We start from the raw sequence: 20,477 nt of genomic DNA on the forward strand, positions 1-20,477 counted from the left end.
ATGTATTAGTGATTCATGAAACATTGTTGTACTCAATTTAGACCGCCATTATTTAAGAATCCCACTGCTGGGCACACACACCAAGGAAACCAGAAGGGAAAGAGACACGTGTACCCCAATGTTCATTGCAGCACTGTTTATAATAGCCAGGTCATGGAAGCAACCTAGATGCCCATCAGCAGATGAATGGATAAGAAAGCTGTGGTACATATACACAATGGAGTATTACTCAGCCATTTAAAAGAATACATTTGAATCAGTTCTAATGAGATGGATGAAACTGGAACCTATTATACAGAGTGAAGTAAGCCAGAAAGAAAAACACCAATACAGTATACTAACACATATATATGGAATTTAGAAAGATGGTAACAATAACCCTGTGTACAAGACAGCAAAAGAGACACTGATGTATAGATCAGTCTTATGGACTCTGTGGGAGAGGGAGAGGGTGGGGAGATTTGGGAGAATGGCATTGAAACATGTATAATATCATGTATGAAACGAGTTGCCAGTCCAGGTTCGATGCACGATGCTGGATGCTTGGGGCTGGTGCACTGGGACGACCCAGAGGGAGGGTATGGGGAGAGAGGAGGGAGGAGGGTTCAGGATGGGGAACACAGGTATACCTGTGGCGGATTCATTTCGATATTTGGCAAAACTAATACAATATTGTAAAGTTTAAAAATAAAATAAAATTTAAAAAAAAATTAAAAATTAAAAAAAAAGAATGAGTTTCTCTTTATTCAACTCCCTAGGTTTCCTGAATTTATTGACTGAAATGGCCATATGCTTCTCTGAATTTGTAAATATAAGTTTATACAAGCCAGACAGATAATGCAGGAGGCAAACAGCCTGTATTCTTCACAGGAATCATCAGATTTTTTTGGCATTGGCATAAAGTACAATGCTTTGTTTCCTCAATTTTTGTTCTTTAAGTAGAACTAGAAGGAGATACATTGGTTTAAAGAAAAGCTGTTTAGTCATTTACCGGGTTTCCTTTTGGTCCTCGCTCACCTTTGATACCTGGGTTTCCATGTGTACCCTGAAGGCAAAGGGGAAAAAGATTATATGCAACAGACAGTCTATTAGTTTCCTACACCTTACAGTAATTTCTTATCAGCTTCATCCCATAAAATGAGAGAGGATTATAAAAAACAAAACTTTGCCTACCAAGCAGAGATTCAACTCTGCTTTCCCATACTACACACCAGGAAGATGACAGTCTCGAACAGGCAGATTCTCTAGAGTTGCTAAAAAAAAAAAAATGTCTCTCTCTCCCTGATATCCAAGGGAGAGTTTCAAAAGATAGGATGAGAGTTCTTCAGTTTTGTTCCAGAAAGGCATTTTATTTTCCTATTCTCAAATCACCAAAAATCTCACTCTTCTGTGAACTGGTTTTGGGAATATTCAATAAATGCTAAATGACATAGTTCTATGGCTGTGCACTGACAGGGCACAGTCTAGAGGGTTCCAAAGAGTCAGACACAGCTGAGTGACTATGCATACATGTACACATATGGCTATTACTATGAAAACATGGTACAGTAGTCTCTTCCAACAATAGAGCGACTGAAATTGTCAGATTAGCTTAGCAATAGTTAAGTCTTCTGTTTATTCTAAAACATAATTGAATATCCCAAGCAAACCTTTCCTGCCCATTTCTTGGTGTAACAAGTATAATCTAAGACTGCACAGGAAGGAGAAGTTAAACCTCTGCTCTGACCAAAATCAGATTCTACTGACTGCCACATTTTCGTGTGATATATCTAGTGTGTATTTTGAAGAAAAAAATTAAGACATTCTCTCTTTCTGATGCCTTGATTGGTAGAATGATTTGAAAACGTATAGGTTTTGGACCCAGGACTCAGAAGAAAATGTGTCCGAGTCTAAGAAATTCACTGTGCCCATTTCCCTCCTTGCCCCCAAATGCAAGCATCAGTTCAAAAACATTATTCATGCATTTTTGTGAAACGTCTCCTCTGGGCTCTTGACCTCTAAGGTTTGAAATCACAGAAGAAAATGAAAAACTGAAGGAGCGCCATGGAGGTGTCTAAAAGCATGTGTTAGAGGAGTCTAGCATCTCCAGTCCTTGTGATGTCGTTTCCAGCACCTTCCCAGAATAGAATGGCACCTGCCAGGTATTAGGGCAGAACGTAAGGGAAGCACGCACGTCTTCGGGGATTATCATTTCAAGTGCTGAACCATGTTAGCAAATCCTGCCATTTATCTCCGGTTGCCACGTGGTGTCTTCCATTTCACACAATTCACTAAAATCCAGAGCTCCCTAACAGGCTTCCTCCTCACTAGGCAATTTTGGGGTTGCACTTGGTTCTGGAGCAGTCACTTGTTTGTAGTTGGAAGTAGGATGAAGCTTTGCCTAGCTCACCGAGGACCTATATGAACCCTTTCCCTATATTTTCACTTCAGTACTGAGAAATTCTGGCTCCAATTGTCGCAGCAGTAGAGGTGCTGAAATATCCTTTGTGGGAAGAACATCTGATTTTAAGGCAAATCTGCCCTCAGTTCAGGTCAGTAAAATCCCAAGCTAATTTCTTAGGACAGAATGTATCCCTTTAGGAATAAAAGAAAGACACAACATTTCCGTTTTTGCTGCAATTTGCTTTTCAACAGCACAAAGTAGCCCAGTGTTTTCAGAATAGAGTATCATGGCTAGGACTTCCTGAGCTGACCCTAAGTTCAAAGCAGAAATATACTCACCGGAGGCCCTGGATCGCCGGGATCCCCCTTCTCACATTCACAAATCTTGCGCTCACACTAAATCAACAATGAAACACAATGTTAACACACGGTGAAATATAGCGTATTAAATCTCATTCAACACATAACGAAATGGAGCGCTCCCTTGAAGAAACTTTACCTTGAAAATTTATGGAGCTTTTGCTCTCCCTGTAAAATTCTTCTAAGAAAACTCTGAGCTAGGAAGAGCCAGCTAATAAAGTATTAAATGTTGGCATGGTTAAATAAAATAGATCTCCATTAAAAATGGGTGTATTAATATATAACATCTACTCATCAGTTAAAATGAGAAAACAAACATTTTCAGTGGACTTTTGGAATTTCTGCTGTTTTTCTTCTATATAACACATCCAGGCTCAATAATATACAAATATCAAATACTGCTTTACTCAACATAGGAAAAATTTTGATTTAAACTGTATTTTATCAATTCTGAAATACATCTTTTTTCTTATTTTCACATCTTTGAAATCAAAAGAAGTATTCTGTGAGTCAGGCTTGACCAGGGTGAAACTGGTGTTTTCTGCACATGCCCTTCCGCTCTTCCAGAATGAGATGGAAGAAAACTCTCAAGGCACAACCAGAGCACTTGAAGAAATGCTGTGTCACCTATACTTTCTGTGGCACAGGGGCCGGTATTGTGTGCAAAAGCCAGGGCAGCAATGACTCTGAGACAGAAAGTGATTCAGAAGATTTCGACTTTGAATGCAAAGAAGTTGCAAAAATACCCAATTTCATTTGCCTATATTTTCTCTCTTAAGTATGCACAAAAGTGATACAGGATTTAAAAATCTATATCTAAGTACATCTAAAAGGACTCTTGCCTTAAGTACAAAATTAAAAACTGTGATTCATAAGAAGGCACTGTATCATATTTTAATTGGCAGAGAGCTTTTTTAAAATCTCTCTAAATGGCACAGAAGATAGTGATGTGTCTGACCATGTATGATTCAGTGAAGCATGGTTCTCTACAAGTTTTGGTTGGCTTCTAAGTATTTTATGTGATATTATAAGTGTTCTCATGTTAAAGAAGCAATTTCTCGAATTAAGTTCAGATGTTCTAAACCCTCTACCCAGAAACATATGTCCAGTACAGCAGTCCTCAGCAAGCTGATGGTCATCAATTGTGCTGAGTACTGTCCAACCAATATTGGCCAGCTTGCTTCGCCACTTGGTCTGGTGGCCACCATCAGGGAGGAGAATGAGCTTAGTCAGTCATCAGGCAGCAGGGGTGACTCTGAGCCCTGTCCATTAGCCAGGAACACTACTTCATCCTGGCCAACTCAAGGCATACTAGAGTGGAGGACCCTCATGAGCGATGGGTATTGAGACACAGTTAGGATGAAGGAATCAGTATCAAAGTAAGCAAAACTGTATCATGTGCATTATCGCTGATTTCTAAAACCACTGTCTAAAATCATTTAAATATTTCCTACTTTTTCTAAAATTTCCAACCTGCAGTGGATATGGCAACATAAAAGAAATCAAGTGGCTGCCTCAAAATAGAGCAGCTCATTTTTAAAAAGTAAGGATTTTTATTTAGTCACACCTTACCTTCTAATGTGAATTATAATGCTGATTTGATTATGTGAGCGTTTTGGAGTAATTCATAGTAATCAAAGCATGTGGTGCTTACCTTCTTTTCAAATAAGATGTCCTAGGAGGGAAAAAAGAATGAAACATTAACTCAATTCATGATTCTGCTTCCAGCTTCTTATTAGCCTTAATTATTCCCAATGGGATATGCAATTTCCAAGAAGAATAGCAATTCAGCCTTTTTAACCTTGTAAAAGCAATAAAGCCCCAGCCAACCACCCAAGGAGTGCTCTGAGCCATATACTAATAGAAGACATGAAGGATACTAACATTCACTAAAAATTTTTTTTTTCTGGGAACGTCATCCTATTGCATCCCATGTTTTCTCTCTTGTTCCTTTTTATCAGCTCTAGAATCTCCATAGTTTGGCTACAAGCTCAATCAGCCATAATGAGAATTTTCTTTTGTTTACAAAGACTTAGGCAGAATATGTAATTGTGTATTTTCTCTATTTTTCTATCCCTATGTGCTGTGCTGTGCTTAGTTGCTCAGTTGTTTCCAACTCTTTACAACCCCCAAGGACTGTAGCCAACCAGGCTCCTCTGTACATGGGATTCTCCAGGTATGAATACTGGAGTAGGTTGCCATGCCCTCCTCCAGGGGATCATCCCAACCCAGGGATCGGACCCACGTCTCCCACATTGCAGGCAGATCGGATTCTTTAACATCTAAGCCACCAGGGAAGACTGAGAATACTAGAGTATGTAGCCTTTCCCTTCTCCAAGGATCTTCCTGACCCAGGAATCGAACAGGGTTGTCCTGCATTGCAGGTGTATTCTTTACCATCTGAGCTATCAGGGAAGCTATTTTATCCCTATACAGATGTGCATTTATTGTTTACCGTTAGAACATAAATTTTAGGGTGATAACTTCATGAAATATTAATGAGCCTTAGAAGTCAGTGCAGTCCAGTGGCTCATTCTGTCATAAAGAAACTTGAGACATGGTGCTGTGGCTTGCCCAAGGTCACACTCTTGGGCTGAGCTACCTGACCAAGCTCAGCACTATTTCCTACTTAACCACACAGAGATGAATTAGCCAGAATATTTTTTAAATGACTTTCAATTCATAAGTTTAGAGAAATTCGCAATGTGGTTTTTGTCAGACCTTTAGGCCTCACTTCTCCACTCCAGTTCAGTGGGGTATTATTACCTGAAAAGAAGATCATGTCTGAATCAGTGGACACAAGCTATGTTTACAGATAGAATCATTACTCCCTGAAGGTAGAATTTATGTGTCAAATTAATGCCTTATGACTGAATCTGAGGGGTAGCTCACACATGATAAAATAGAAAACGGAAGCAAAAGCACTACAGTATTTGTTGTAAGTTGTTAAAAATAAAGAATGTGATGAGGAAGCTAAAGATAAGTCAGAGTTGTACCTGTACAGAAGATTCTGCATCCTTTTAGTTTTGTTTTTACTCTACGTTTATTTTGATACAAATGAATTGTTTAGAGAAGGTATAGCAACTTGCTTTAAGTAGTTCTGGTGATTTAATCAGAGAAAAATTTAGACTAGGAATTAAGTGTCATCTAGGATTTTCATCCTGTTTCCACCATTATCTAGCCACCTGACTGTGGGCAAGTCATATCATCCCTCCAGCTCCTTTTCCACGTCTATAAAACAAAGACGCTTGACCCCGTGGTCTTGGGGGCGGTCCAACTCTGGCCACAGACCCTATCTACCAAAATCAGCATCTCAACTATGCTCTCTTTCTCTTGCCCTACCCCAGTGATTTTAAATTACTAGGCAAAGTAAACCCAGGCTGAAAGCAGATGAGATACCTGTGTCTTTAAGAACTAGTAGGTCATGTGGAGATCCAAGCAATCCATTCTAAAGGAGATCACTCCTGGGTGTTCTTTGGAAGGACTGATGCTAAAGCTCAAACTCTAATACTTTGGCCACCTCATGCAAAGAGTTGACTCATTGGAAAAGACTCTGATGCTGGGAGGGATTGGGGGCAGGAGGAGAAGGGGACGACAGAGGATGAGATGGCTGGATGGCATCACCAACTCGATGGAAAGGAGTTTGGGTGAACTCCAGGAGTTGGTGTTGGACAGAGAGGCCTGGCGTGCTGCAATTCATGGGGTTGCAAAGAGTCGGACACAACTGAGCAACTGAACTGAACTGAACTGAACTGAGATCATTTGGACAATGGAAACTCAGCTAAAGTGACAATTTTAGTGTAAAACAGCATTACCCTCTCCAGAATATTTGGCTGTGCACAGAAAGTTGAAATTTACATGCTTTATCTCTAGGCTGCCCAGGACAAGTCCTGGCTTCCACCTGTGATCCTGACATACTTTCCAGACACACCCTAGAGAAATTCTTGTGTAGTTCAGCATTCATTGTTTTTTAATAGTGAAAAATTGGAAATAAAATATCCATCAATAACATACTGGATCAATAAGCAAAATACCACTCAGTAGTTAAAATCAATGTATTGAATTTATATAATTTAACAGAGAAATTTCCTAAAAAGTTGAATGAAAAAGAAAGTTGAAGATGAATGCTTAGAACATGATCCAAATTGTGAAAATATTTAAAATATACATCAGAAACTTGGTGTCGTCTGAGAGGGAAAGAAGGAAAAGAAATCTGAAAGAGAGGCAGTAAAGCAACTAATAATTCAAGTCAGACTGTAATATTTGAAAATAGCTACTGAAATAAAGAAAAATTCAAAGTTGTGTCCCTTTATCACCTTTTTATACTAAGCAATGTCCTTATCAATTTTAAACTCATGAATTTAGCTGCTAGTGTGGCAGATGTGTAATTTTACACTTTTTTCGCTTTTCCTTTGAAAATTCAATTTCTGCTTTGCCACATTACCCTTTAAATGTATGTGCCATGAGGCTTAAAAGCTATAACAATGCAACTAATTATTTTTGGAACTCTGGCTTTTGTGTTTGCTTGAATTTATATTTCCGTGGAAACAAAAATGGACCCAAACCGCACAATAGATAAGACTGTTTCAAACAAGAACAAAGCTGCATTCCCTAAGGACACTTGGAGTCCATAAACCCCAGTGATAGAGAATACCGCACAGCAAGCTGCGTGGGAAGGAGAGCCCAGACTTGGCGGGCAGAGAAGGAGGAATAGGATGGTTGTTTGGGAATGGTTGGCCTTCTGGATGATTTTGAATAAAGGAATGCAAAGGACCAACTCATTAGTGGAATGTTGTTCTACATGTCAAAGTTGATAAGGAAAAAAGGCATAAAGACCAATGTGGGCAATCAGACAAAGATAGCACCGAGGAGGGACATTTTAAAAAAGTGGACAGAGCTGGAGGCCTGGAGAGTAGTAAGGCATTTTGCTTAAGCAGAGAGACAGGCCATGTGGAGAACAGTTGGGAGACCGTGGTCAAAGCCAGAGCGAAGGGCATGTTCAGTGAAAGTCTAGGTGGATACTGTGATTTAAATGAAAAAGTATAAATAGAGAAAGGACCTCATCAGAGCAAAGGGAAGGGGCATTTTATTAACAGAGTCAGAGTTTTATGATGGTAGATATGTGGGGAAAAAAGAAATCTAGGCTGGAATTGCCAATTTTGTGAGTGACCATGAGGTCAATGCTCTGAGAAGGGAACAGAGAAAATGTGAGGAAGGTGCCAAAGTTACTAGCATGACGGCAATGGGGGTGAGAATATGGAGCTTAGTAGGCAAGGGTTACAAATCCCATGACAAAAATAATGTTTGCAACTTGATATAGCAGAAGAAGAGCCATTATCAAATCTCAGAGGAAGAAATAAGGCTCTAAACAGAGGAGGCCTTGAAAAACTGGGAAGTGGACCATCCTAATAATCAATGAAGCCTAGGATTCTAAAGATGATACAGAAATGATGAAGTTTATCCCTTCTTGCTCTGTGAGGGAGAAGATGCACTAAATTAATGTTTTTCTTCAGTTCAGTTTAGTTCAGTCGCTCAGTCGTGTCCGACTCTTTGCGACACCATGAATCGCAGCACGCCAGGCCTCCCTGTCCATCACCAACTCCCAGAGTTCACTCAGACTCACGCCCATCGAGTCGGTGATGCCTTCCAACCATCTCATCCTCTGTCGTCCCCTTCTTCTCCTGCCCCCAATCCCTCCCAGCATCAGAGTCTTTTCCAATGAGTCAACTCTTCGCATGAGGTGGCCAAAGTACTGGAGTTTCAGCTTTAGCATCATTCCTTCCAAAGAAATCCCAGGGCTGATCTCCTTCAGAATGGACTGGTTGGATCTCCTTGCAGTCCAAGACTCTCAAGAGTCTTCTCCAACACCACAGTTCAAAAGCATCAATTCTTCGGTGCTCACCTTTCTTTATAGTCCAACTCTCACATCCATACATGACCACTGGAAAAACCATAGCCTTGACTAGACGAACCTTTGTTGGCAAAGTAATGTCTCTGCTTTTCAATATGCTATATAGGTTGGTCATAACTTTTCTAATGCTTTTTTTAGTACTCTCCAAATAAAGAGACCAATTTGTTACAATTGTTATTCCCATAAAGACTTTTAAAAAGTTTAATGTCAAAGGTAATAAAGAATTTTTTTTAATATCCACATACTCTCTCATGCTCTTTTAAAGGACCAAGTAATATATCCAGAAGGTTGTTTTGAATGTGTTTCTTCAGGGTTCAGTACTGTTCTGTAAATCATAATAAAACAGAAACATGAATATTTTCTTTTTGGAATCATCAGGTCTCTCTTGGGAAATTTAGAACTAAAAATTGTTTTCAGAGGTTCTAACATGGTACTCCCTGATAGAGTGCCAAGGAACATGCAATGATTCCTTGATTTGTCTGGGCTCCTGCAAAATCTATTCACTGTGTACACTTCTGTCCATAAATTCAACTAAAGTCTACTCTGCAATGAAAAGCATAAACTGACAATACAAAAAACCACCCAGATGAATTTCAGAATCATTACACTGGGAGTATGAACCTGACACATGACGTGAGTTCGTTTATATAAAATTCTAGATGTACACTGATTTAGGTTGACGAGTCAGGTCAGAAGTATCTCAGGCGCAAGGGATGCATGTGTTGTGAAGAGGCACAAGGAAACTTTTAGAGATGATGGAAATGTTCCATATCGTATTTGTGTTGGTGGTTTCATGGGTGAATACATCTAGAAAAACTCACGGAATTTTGCACTTAAAGTAGATGAAGTTTTGTACTTAATACACAAGTTAACTTATTTTTTAAAGTCAACTTCATGATTATTTCAAAATAAAAAGTTTAAAAAATTGAACTACAGATGTAATAGACACAGATTAGATAAGGACTTTTTCAAATAGTCTGAGCAAAAGTCCAGTTTTGCTTCCTAGACAGTGGCCATTTGAAACACTGATACTTAGTATATATCTCTTGGAAAACCCCGATAAGCTGTTTGGATCCTGCAGTTTGTTTGGAAAGCGGCACCTCCTTCTAAGAAATGGCTTGTTCACAGAGCTTCCATCTGAACAAACAAGCTGAAACCAGAGGATGCTACGGAAGAGCAGAGTCATTAGGATGCTTGGTCATTTTTCGGTTTCCCCAGAAACAGTTTTGTTTCGGATGTACTGCCAAGAGCCTGCACTCTCAGTTGGGCAGGAATTCTTAGCTAGGGTGTATCTGGAGGGAGTATGAAACTCCTGAGCTGACACATCTGGCCAAACAAGGAGCTGCCTGTCCTGTGTTTTCTCCAGGCAGCAGCAGGTGACTCATTGTCACAACCCCAGGGTTCTTTCCTGCACATGCTGGAAACTTCTGTCTCATTCAGTGGTGAGGACTCAAATTAGGCACAGGCAGGGCTCGGCAGTTAGCCTGACCTCCCTGCATGTTCCCTTTCCTGCAGAAGAGATGCTCACATAAGCATTCACCCCAGGTACCTGGGTCTGAGCCTATCATCCGAGGTCTAGGCAGAACTGCCCCCTCGTCTTCCCTTAATGCCCACGTTTCAAAAGGCTAAAAGCAGCAGTAGATTTTTGAGGAGGGATGTTTCTTAACTGTTTCAAGGAATTTTTGCTTGAGAAAACCTTAAAAAAATTTATTCTCTTCTCTCCCAGTGTAACTTTACAGGGTCAAGCATGCAGACTCTGGGGTCTTTGCCTGGCCTTAAATTTTCAACTATAAAATGGATATAATAAGAGTACCTACATCATAAGATTGTTGTAAACATTGAATAAAATAAAATATATAAAGCCCTCAGAGCAATGCCTAATATACAGCACTCAAGACATAATCACTATGATTTAGGTAAGAAAAACTCAGCGTCTCATGCTAAAAGCACCTGAGAGTAACAAAATCAAAGAATGTTGGGAAAAAGAATTGAGAGAAGGGACAAAAGGATCAAGACAATCTCTGAAAGAGGGCCTGAGGTTTTTTCAGTCGATAGAAGAGAGCCGTATGAAGTACTCAGGACCTAAAGGACACATCAGCCTAGCCCTCTTGTCAAGAATTTTTTTTTAAATCAGTATTTTTAAGCAAATTAATTTTTGACACTTAACAAATCAACGGCCTTATCTCCAGGAGTTCCTCCTTGAGGAATGTGGTGAAGAGGAATTTTGTTTTGATTGCTTTGCCTTGTGTTCTCCCTAGCAGCGAGGAAGGGTTCTTACAACCAATAAAGAAAAGCAGTGATACCGCCAATCGTGACTTAAAATTAGATGACCTTGTTAACACCTAAGAAGCAAGGAGATCAATTTTAAAAATGGAAGTCTGTGACCTTCACTTGAGCATACTATGGCAAATGGTGAGACAAAGGGTCAAAAAATATTTCTGCACAAGTGGAACGGGAAAAAAAGAACTTAAGACAAATATGGCAGATTGCAATTTGACCACAAGTCGAATACAAGTCAGCAGTGTTCACTGAGCCCACGATGCACAAACAGGAGTCCCAGATGGATGATCGGAGATGAATCCTTCCAAAATCTTCAGCATTGGCTGATAGTAAAGTTAGGAATGCAATTACAGAGAATTAGCCTGGTACCTTCCCGGTTTATGTGCTGCAAACTGTCAAGAATGTAGAGACACATCAGCAAGATTCTTCTTTCCATTTCAAAGGTAGATTTTTTTTTTCCCCTTTCATCTTTTTGACTTATTACCCTTTCAGAATTTGTGAACAAATTATCAGCATTATAATAAGAAATGTACATAAAATCAACACGTTAGGTACCTACCAGGCGATCCTGAATTTTGTCGACAAGGGTTGAATCGTTCAACAGGAGAATGGGTACACTGGGTAAATCCCCAGATATCAAACGCAGTTTGGTTTCGTTGACTACAGCAGAAAGTCCAATGGTGATAAATAATATTCCTGCAGTTCTGGCGTCTTCAGAAATACTTTGAACATCTGGATTCTTTGGATGGTCAATGCCATCAGTCATCAGCACGGCCACTTTCATGCCATCCTTACGCCCTTCTCTCTTAAGTAGCCTCGTGGCATTGGCAATGGCGTAGTAAGAGAAAGTACCTTGCCCAATGAAATTCATAGACTTGACCCTCTGTTTAAAAGTCTGTAGATCCTTCCAGGAGGAAAAAGGTGGATCAATTTGGACAGAGCTGCTAAACTGAAGGGCTGCCAGTTTGATGTCATATTTCAAGGAGCCAACTGGGGTCAACTGAAATATCTTGTCACTCAAGCTACCCACAAAATCTTTTTGTTTGTCAAACAGAAAAATTTTGGAACTTTCAGAGCTGTCCACGATGAAGACAAGATCTATGAAGCACGTGGAGTCTGAAATAGAGCAAATTGGTTAGGCAGCATCCTTGTCCCCACTTGTAAAACAACTTTGCGTAAGGAAAGCCCTGAGGCATGTGGCCTGAATAGCTGATCTCCAAGAGGAGAAGGAAGTAAAAAAGAGAGGCACCTTGGAGATCGGGCTGACATTGTGAATAACTAAATCTCTTTCCAAGTCTTCAAATTCTTTTCCTCTTCTAAAATCATGCAACTCAAAAGCAAACAAAATACCATATATTCTGAGCATCTTCCCAAGGAAAAACTTACTTAAAGTGAGAGGAAAAGAAAGAACATTGTAGTTTAAAAATTCAACAAACACTAGACAAAGTTGTCTAGAAGTAAATAATACTCTGCCTCATTCTCAGATTATGGGACATATTGGTGAGGCCCCATCTTGTTTGGGTACAAATTTTTTTTTTTTTTAACATTTTTTAAATCAAGGGAGAAAATGACTGGATGCATTGTATTGCAGCCGTGCTGAGGGACAAAAAAACCTAATAGTGAGAACTGAAGGTTGAATCCTAGCTCTGTGACTTGCTACTTAATTTGCCTGCAGCCTCAAGCATGCCACTTCACCTTCTGGGCCTCAGTTTCTTTATCTATGTGAGTGGCATTCTCTGTTGTGCCCATTTAAGTATGCTCTGTAAGTATGTAACATGACTTATGATGATATCAAAATAGAGTATCACATATATACATAAATATGTAGTTTGCTGTTTATACCAAGTGCTATTTGGAAAAATTCATATTAGGGTTTTAAGAAACTAAAACTAACAAAGATAAAACATTTTTTTACCCTGGAGATTTTTCCTTGCAAGTAAATTGGTCTTTGAGCCTTTCTTTCTTTGTCCATATATTGCTTGACTCATAAAAGCTGGCAAAAGCAGGAGATACAGGACAAAACGTCTGTTCCACATTATGATGGATGGTGAAAAATCATCTGCCGTGTAGCACCTTTAATTTAAAAAATCAGTTATAAGTACTTTAATAAGATATAGAGTTTGCTATTTTTAATTTCAAGCCCGTAAAATTTGAAGCTGGTATGTGGAAAGAGAAAAGGGTTTTTCATTCATATTTATGGAGAATTATCCATATGGAGATTTTTAAAGTTTCTAATCTAAATAAATCATGGTGACACAACCAAATATCTATTAATGAATGTTTTTGTATATTCAAAGAATTACATCCAAGTAGTCTGAATTTCCCATTATATTGTGGGGAGCAGGAGAGGGTAGAGCTATTTCAGAACATTTCAGTCCCACTCTATATGATGGCTGTGTTTCAATCACAGGGTCTGTTTGACATATCCACATTCTCCAAGGTAGTATCAGATTGCTACAAGGTTGTTTTATCCGTTTTCATTATAACTAACTCCTGACCATGCCAATATTTTTACAGGGTTGTAGAGAGCCACCACGATTTCAGTCTTAATATTACATGCACAATTTCAGTGAGTTCAGAGGTCGTCAAAAATTGAATTGCCCTTCTGTTTCCACAGAACCCCATTTTCTACATTTACTTTGTTAACTTCATCTCCACTGGAGTTTCAAGCTGTCCTACAGCTGCATATCCAGTCAGTCAAAAGAGTATAAGAGTAAAAAAAAAAAAAAAAGAAACAGATTTGCTAAGTGTTAGCTGGAACAACTACTGGACAGATATAGGACTTGAAATCAGGAAGCGATCCCCTCTGAAAGGCCCTGTGAAACTATTTTCCTGGGTAGATTAAAATATAATCTTGTATTTAAATCTTCAGCAATTTTCAGCACTCAGTAAGCCCAGCTATGTACCAAATGCCTTTAAAAGCCACAGACTTCCCTGGCAAAAGAAGACTCATGTGTGGTTAGCTCAGTATACCTGAGAATGGAAGTAAGAAGGCTTATTTTGAACCCCATGTTTTGCATGGTTTGGAAATGTTTGCCAGCTTGAAGTGTATAGACTTTAGAAGTTCTGGAAAAAGAATCATGCTTTCCTTCTTTGGCACCTTGCCTTCAGGGAATGGTAAACTGGGAAATCATGAGCATGATTTTTTCCAGACTCTCAATGGGCAGGGGAGGTGGTGGGGTGAAAATACATGCTAAGGCAGTAAGGAATGAGATAGGAGACTGACTTCTTCATACATGCCAGATGGAGAAGCCCCAGTGAGAAGCAAAGCTATCGGATTGGGGGTGAATCGGTGGAGGGCTCCATGCCATAGTCTGCTCCTCAAATAGCCTCGACTAGCAGGAAGCTTACTAAGCCGACTTTCTATCAGTATGACCAAGTGTGTGTGCTGTGTGTGCTTAGTCGCTCAGTTATGTCCAACTCTTTGTGACCTCATGGACTGTAGCCCGCCAGGCTCCTCTGCCCATGGAATTCTCCATGCAAGAATACTGGAGTGGGTTGACATTCCCTTCTCCAGGGGATCTTCCTAACCCAGGGGTCAAAATCATGTGTCTTGTATTGCAGGCAGATTCTTTACTGTCTGAGCCACCAGGGAAGCCCCATATCTCTTGGCATTTGCCTCGAATGCAATTGACCAAATGTTAACTGCTCTTCAGACCAGGTATGCTAAGATTTGGAGACAAATATGTATTAAAACGGAGAAGGCAATGGCAACCCACTCCAGTACTCTTGCCTGGAAAATCCCATGGACGGAGGAGCCTGGTAGGCTGCAGTCCATGGGGTCGCTAGGAGTCGGACACGACTCAGCTACTTCACTTTCACTTTTCACTTTTATGCACTGGAGAAGGAAATGGCAACCCACTCCAGTGTTCTTGCCTAGAGAATCCCAGGGACAGGGGGCCCGTGGGCTGCCGTCAGTGGGGTCGCACAGAGTCGGACATGACTGAAGCGACTTAGCAGCAACAGCAGCAGGTATTAAAAGGGACTTCCCTGGTAGCTCAGATGGTAAAGAATCTGCCTGCAATGCAGAAGACCCGGGTTCAATCCTTGCATCAGGAAGATCGCCTGGAGAAAAGAATGGCTACCCACTCCTGCATTCTTGCCTGGAGAATCCCACAGACAGAGGAGCCTGGTGAGCTCCAGTCCATGGGATCCCAAAAGGTCAGACATGACTGAGTGACTAACACTTTCACATTTTCACATTCAAAGCTGTGTAGCAAAACGCAGCCGCTGTTACATTTTCAGAGGGGGAAGATGTATAACATCATGTCCCTGGTATCACATATGACTTCTTTCTTTTGCTGACCCTTGTACTTAAAGAAGTTCTCAGAAGTTCTGGAAATAAGAGACTGAAAATTTAATTTCATTGAGAACAAGAGATTTTACAAGCTTGTAGCTTGTAGATCAAGACAACTCTTCAAAAACCTAAAGAAGGGGATTCCCATGAAGGATCCTGAGATGAAGACTACTATTTCTCTTATTTGCAGGCCTCATTTTGGGCTTCGGAAATGCTGGCTTTAAATAGATATCTTTCCCCTAAACTAGGCACTTGCTCAGTTTGTTGACATGTAATTATGAATTCATAACTGAAGACTTATATATATATAATGTTCCCTAACACAACTGATTCATTAGCAATAATCACAATATCTCATACTTAACTACTATTTGTTCTGACATTTTTTATCTAGTTCTCCGAAACCAAAGTCATGCTGTTGCTTTCCGATATTAGCCAGAGGACACCCTTACACTTTCTCTAGTTTTTCAGTTCTACTATCATCCTGAAATCTCTTATTAGTTTAATATATTAAGAGCCCACTCATTTTGGATCTTTTTTGTCATGCTTTATTTTGCCTCGGTTTTTAATACTTCCCACCTTTCTCTCATTTAGATGATATGTACAAACAAAATAGGTTTCAGGGGAAAAGAGTCATTAGTTAAATAAAGGAAATATAAACCTCTGTGCTTACTACAGTTTGCATTTCATAAATGCAGAAACAATTGTTACCTTTAATCAATGCCATAGTTTTGGCTTTTTTGTGTGGAATTTATCTGGGGTAAATATCAGGATCAATAAATCCAACAGAACTTATATTTTATGACTTTTTGGAAATAACATTATTTTTCAGCAAAGTTTACTAATTTTATTCACAATGTTTGCATCTCATTTGTTTTGCCATGAAGATAAAGTGATTGGATACTTTATCCAAATTGCTAAACTTACCATATTATAAAGAATTCTGCAGTGACTACTGAGTTATAAAAATGTGTCCAAATTAAGAAAAAGATGTCCCAAAAGATATTAACAGTATAACAATGCTACATAGTAGGCTATAAATTAAAAATAAATTTTAAAATAGCTTTAAAATTAACATTTCTACATTTTAACACTTATTATTTCCCTGATAATATAATTAAAGTAATAACCAAGGATAAAAAAATCTGATAAGTTTTCTTCACATAATAAATACGTAAACCGTTTAGTCTTCCACAGTTCCTAGATGTCTGAACTAGTTTCGAGTGATTAAAACAAAACAGTCATGTCTTACCTTATAAAGTTTATCAAACAGGAATTAAAGACTGGTTAAGCAAGTGCCAACAGCAAGGACCATTGCTGAGGATGGAGCTGACTATTTGATATTGTTCTGTTCTGTGGGAAATAAAAATTGTCTTTCCCTTTAGATCTTTTGTAATTCTCTACTCATGTTTTTTAGACTAAATTAAAGCAAGAGTGGCTAGGCATTTGGCCAGGGTGCAAGATCTGGGTGGGATCAGTGAGTAATTTAAAGGAACAGTGCCTTTCACAATAAGTCTGTGCTTTCCAGCCTGTTTTAAAAATAACTTGGGCAGATTTCCTACAGTTTAGACATTTATTGACAGCCTGCCTTTGTTTGTCAGGCCATGTCCTCTTTCTGGTCCTTTGCCCGGGAGTTGCTCGGTAAGATACTGTTGCTGAAGAGCTCTGTGAAGGAGGATAAATCATACCAGCTTGCGTGTGCATGCTAAGTCGCTTCAGTCGTGTCCGACTCATTGTGACCCCATGGACTGTAGCCCACCGGGCTCCTCTGTCCATGGGATTTCCAGGCAAGAACACTGAAGTGGGTTCCCACTTACTCCTCCAGGGGATCTTCCCAATCCAGGTGTTGAACCTGCATCTCCTGCATTGCAGGGGGATTTTAGTGACTCTAATTATAGAGTTAGGATTCCAACGAAAACAAGGTCTTGTTGATGTTTAGTCATTAAGTTGTTCCAAATCTTTGTGAGCCCATGGACTGTAGCCCACCAGGCTCCTCTGTCCATGGGATTTCCCAGGCAAGAATATTGGAGTGGGTTTCCATTTCTTTGTCCAGGGGATCTTCCCAACCCAGACTCAGATGCAAATCTGGTTTTTCAACAGAGGCAATGGGTTGATAATTATTGAAGATAGGTCATGAGCATATAAACGTTTGTGATTCTAGTCTTTCTACATTTGTGATTTTTGAAAAGTTTCATAATCAAATATAGACTATTGTATAGAATTTAGTCCTGGTTCTGTCTTTCACATGGGGACCTCAGTTTCCCACTTATGAAATGAAGGAGGGAATTTGATTATTTATCAAGATTCTGTCAAACTGTAACTTGACAAGGAAAGTTACAATGGTCAATATTCTGAGGTCTCTGTCTAGGAAAGGTGATCACTGTAGTCATTCCATTCTCTTTTTGTCCTATTTTCTACCTGTGGTTACAGCCCATATTATTAATACATCAATATTTGTCACTGCAAAGCATATTGCCAAGAAGCCACTCGACCCCTACACAATTTATAGCAGGTTTCTCTACAGACTACCTCAAGGATCAGGAAAAGCGAGATGATCAGAGAAAGCAATAGAAGTGTTCATGTTATAATTTAGAATCAGCTTTATTAGGAAGACATTTTAGCATTTATATCTCTGCATATAGTGACAGTAATAACTTCCATTCCATGAACTCTTTACCAGGTGCCAGGCACTGGGCTAAGGGCTTCACACACATTATGGGATTTAACCCTCCAAAAGCAAACCATCTGCTCATTGTAAGGACTGCAGGGGTTAGTGTTTTGCAGATAAAGGATGTTGAGAAAGAGAAGAGCTCACTAACTTGCCCATGGTCATACTAATGCTAGAGAATACCAGAATGGGATCTTAACTCCGATCGCTCTGATCCCTGAGGCTACATCATTAAGCTTGACATCCATGTGAAATGTGAACATTTTCTTTGCCTCCTCACCACGTAGCAGGTTTTGAGGAACTAAGGAAGTTTTGTGGGATGTTGGTAATAGAAAAAAGGAAATAGTGGATATATCACAGAAGTAACAGTGGAATGACCTAGGAAGCAACCACATATGTATCTCAAATAGCCTGTAGATGTTAGCCGCATGTTTCACTTGTGTGAGACGAGAGTCATGAATCAAGGAAGTGGCAGTTCTTCAGAAGATCAGCTCTTTTTCCTAGGGTAGGTTAACAACTTGCAGAAAAATAATACCTCAAGGCTGCAAACAGGTGACCCCTGAGGTGAAAGATGGGACTAAAGACCTCCTGCTTTAGAACTGTTCTGGTTAAAATAAGTGAGGGGTCAGAACCCTGCCTACTCATTCATCAGGGTACTCATCTGTACCCCAAAGGCAGATGTGCTTAGTCATGTCCAGCTCTTTGTGACCCCATGGACTATACCCCACCAGATTCCTTCATCTATGAGGTTCTCCAGGGAAGAATATTAGAGTGGGTAGTCATTCCCTTCTCTAGGGGATCTTCCCAACCCAGGGATCAAACCTGGATCTCCTACATTGCAGGCAAATTCTTTACCACCTGAGCCACCAGGAAAGCCCACCTCAAAGGCAGATAGGGTACCTCAAACCTAATGTTTTCTGCCTTTCACTCCCAAGTGTGGAAATCGCCACTAAGTTGACTGGATAGATGACTCAAAAAAAATCTTCTGTTCATTTATATAAAGCAATGCGATTTGTAGCCAGAGGAACAATGCACAAGGGTATGTTAATAAAACAATCTTAACCCTAAAGAAGGGTCTTGAATTGGTACACACAGACCAAGTAAAGGAGCAGAGATCACGGTGATGACTAGAACAAGGCAACCTGGAGTCCACGCCCTTCTGCAGTTGGTCTGCAGCAGCCTTATACAGAACGATAACACGCTATTTTTGCCATTACCGCTGCAGGTGGCCCAAGTAAACACCCCATAAATACTTGTTTAATGAATGATAATTAGAAGTATTTTTCAAGAGCTCATCAATCACTTGAGAATCATGATACAACAGATTGCTGCTGCCGCTGCTAAGTCGCTTCAGTCGTGTCCGACTCTGTGAGACCCCATAGACGGCAGCCCACCAGGCTCCCCCGTCCCTGGGATTCTCCAGGCAAGAACACTGGAGTGGGTTGCCATTTCCTTCTCCAATGCAGGAAAGTGAAAAGTGAAAGTGAAAGTGAAGTCGTGTCCAACTCTTCACGACCCCATGGACTGCAGCCTACCAGGCTCCTCTGCCCATGGGATTCCAGGCAAGAGTACTGGAGTAGGGTGCCATTGCCTTCTCTGGATACAACAGATTGCTCTCCTTCAAAGCACTGCTAGACAGGAAATCCTTTTTTGAAATTTTTTAATTTGTTGAAATATTCAACCATATAGAACCTATGTTGGTTGTGTTTGTTTTGGTACCAATGCCAACATCTCCATTTCAACAGTGATGATGTTTTAGGGTCCAAGGATCATTTAAAAGGACAAAAACCTGAGATGACTTGTGAATATCGGAAGGTGTTATGTGCCTGGGGTTACAGAAACACCAAAAGGGATAGTAACATATCAGAACAGACTTGTCTCATAGTTGCATATCTGGACCAAGATCAAGGTATAATTTACTGTTTCACAACCTTCTAATTTCACCTACCTCCCAGACTGCTCATTCACAATAGAAAAGAACATTTTCAGCTGATAAAGGAGAAACCAGTGTCCTTCTTACCCAGCTTGGAGAAGTTGGTCCTTAGCAGTCTATTTTCTTCAGTATAAAATGTTAATACAGTAGAATATCTAACACTTGTCCCAAAGCTCTGGAGGTTCTGTGATTTGTTATCTTTCTTGACTCCAACTCGATGGACATGAGTTTGAGTAAGCTCCTGGAGTTGCTGATGGACAGGGAAGCCCGGCATGCTGCAGTCCATGAGGTCACAAAGTGTCAGACACAACTGAGCGACTGAACTGAACTGAACTGGAGTCCAAAAGTATAACAGATACTCTCTCATGTCATTCATCATAAATTAGAAAGACACCCAAATGGTATTGGTCTATTTATTAACTAAGGGAAGGATTCAAAGCATTCAATGACAAGGAAGTGAACATTATCCTTGGTAATGAAGTGTAGGAATTGTGCCATCTCTTACATCTGGAGCAGCATGGCTCCTTAACATCCATCTACATTTTTTTTCTTTTTTAAAAAATTTATTTTTTAATTGGAGGGAAATTGCTTTATGCTGCTGTGTTGGTTTCTGCCATACAACAACTCGAATCAGCTGTAATTATAT

At 39.9% G+C, this 20,477-nt stretch overlaps 1 protein-coding gene across 3 annotated transcripts in view; it reads right to left on the reverse strand.

Moving 5' to 3' along the window:
- COL28A1 (collagen type XXVIII alpha 1 chain) overlaps window positions 1-16,647 on the reverse strand; it is a 182,566-nt gene extending 165,919 nt beyond the window's left edge. For 2 of the 3 annotated variants that reach the window (XM_070787525.1, XM_070787527.1), the window contains exons 1-6: window positions 16,483-16,647; window positions 12,849-13,006; window positions 11,493-12,049; window positions 4,397-4,417; window positions 2,722-2,778; window positions 992-1,045 (exon numbers count right to left, since the gene is read on the reverse strand). In XM_070787525.1, the coding sequence (XP_070643626.1) occupies window positions 992-1,045; window positions 2,722-2,778; window positions 4,397-4,417; window positions 11,493-12,049; window positions 12,849-12,969 (810 nt within the window). In that variant the 5' untranslated portion in view covers window positions 12,970-13,006; window positions 16,483-16,647. The remainder of the gene's footprint in view (window positions 1-991; window positions 1,046-2,721; window positions 2,779-4,396; window positions 4,418-11,492; window positions 12,050-12,848; window positions 13,007-16,482) is intronic. The other variant, XM_019959733.2, reaches the window with a different exon arrangement.
- Window positions 16,648-20,477: the final 3,830 nt, after the last annotated feature.

The sequence above is a fragment of the Bos indicus genome, chromosome 4 (genome assembly GCF_029378745.1).
Source record: "Bos indicus isolate NIAB-ARS_2022 breed Sahiwal x Tharparkar chromosome 4, NIAB-ARS_B.indTharparkar_mat_pri_1.0, whole genome shotgun sequence".
Taxonomy (NCBI): Eukaryota; Metazoa; Chordata; class Mammalia; order Artiodactyla; family Bovidae; genus Bos; species Bos indicus.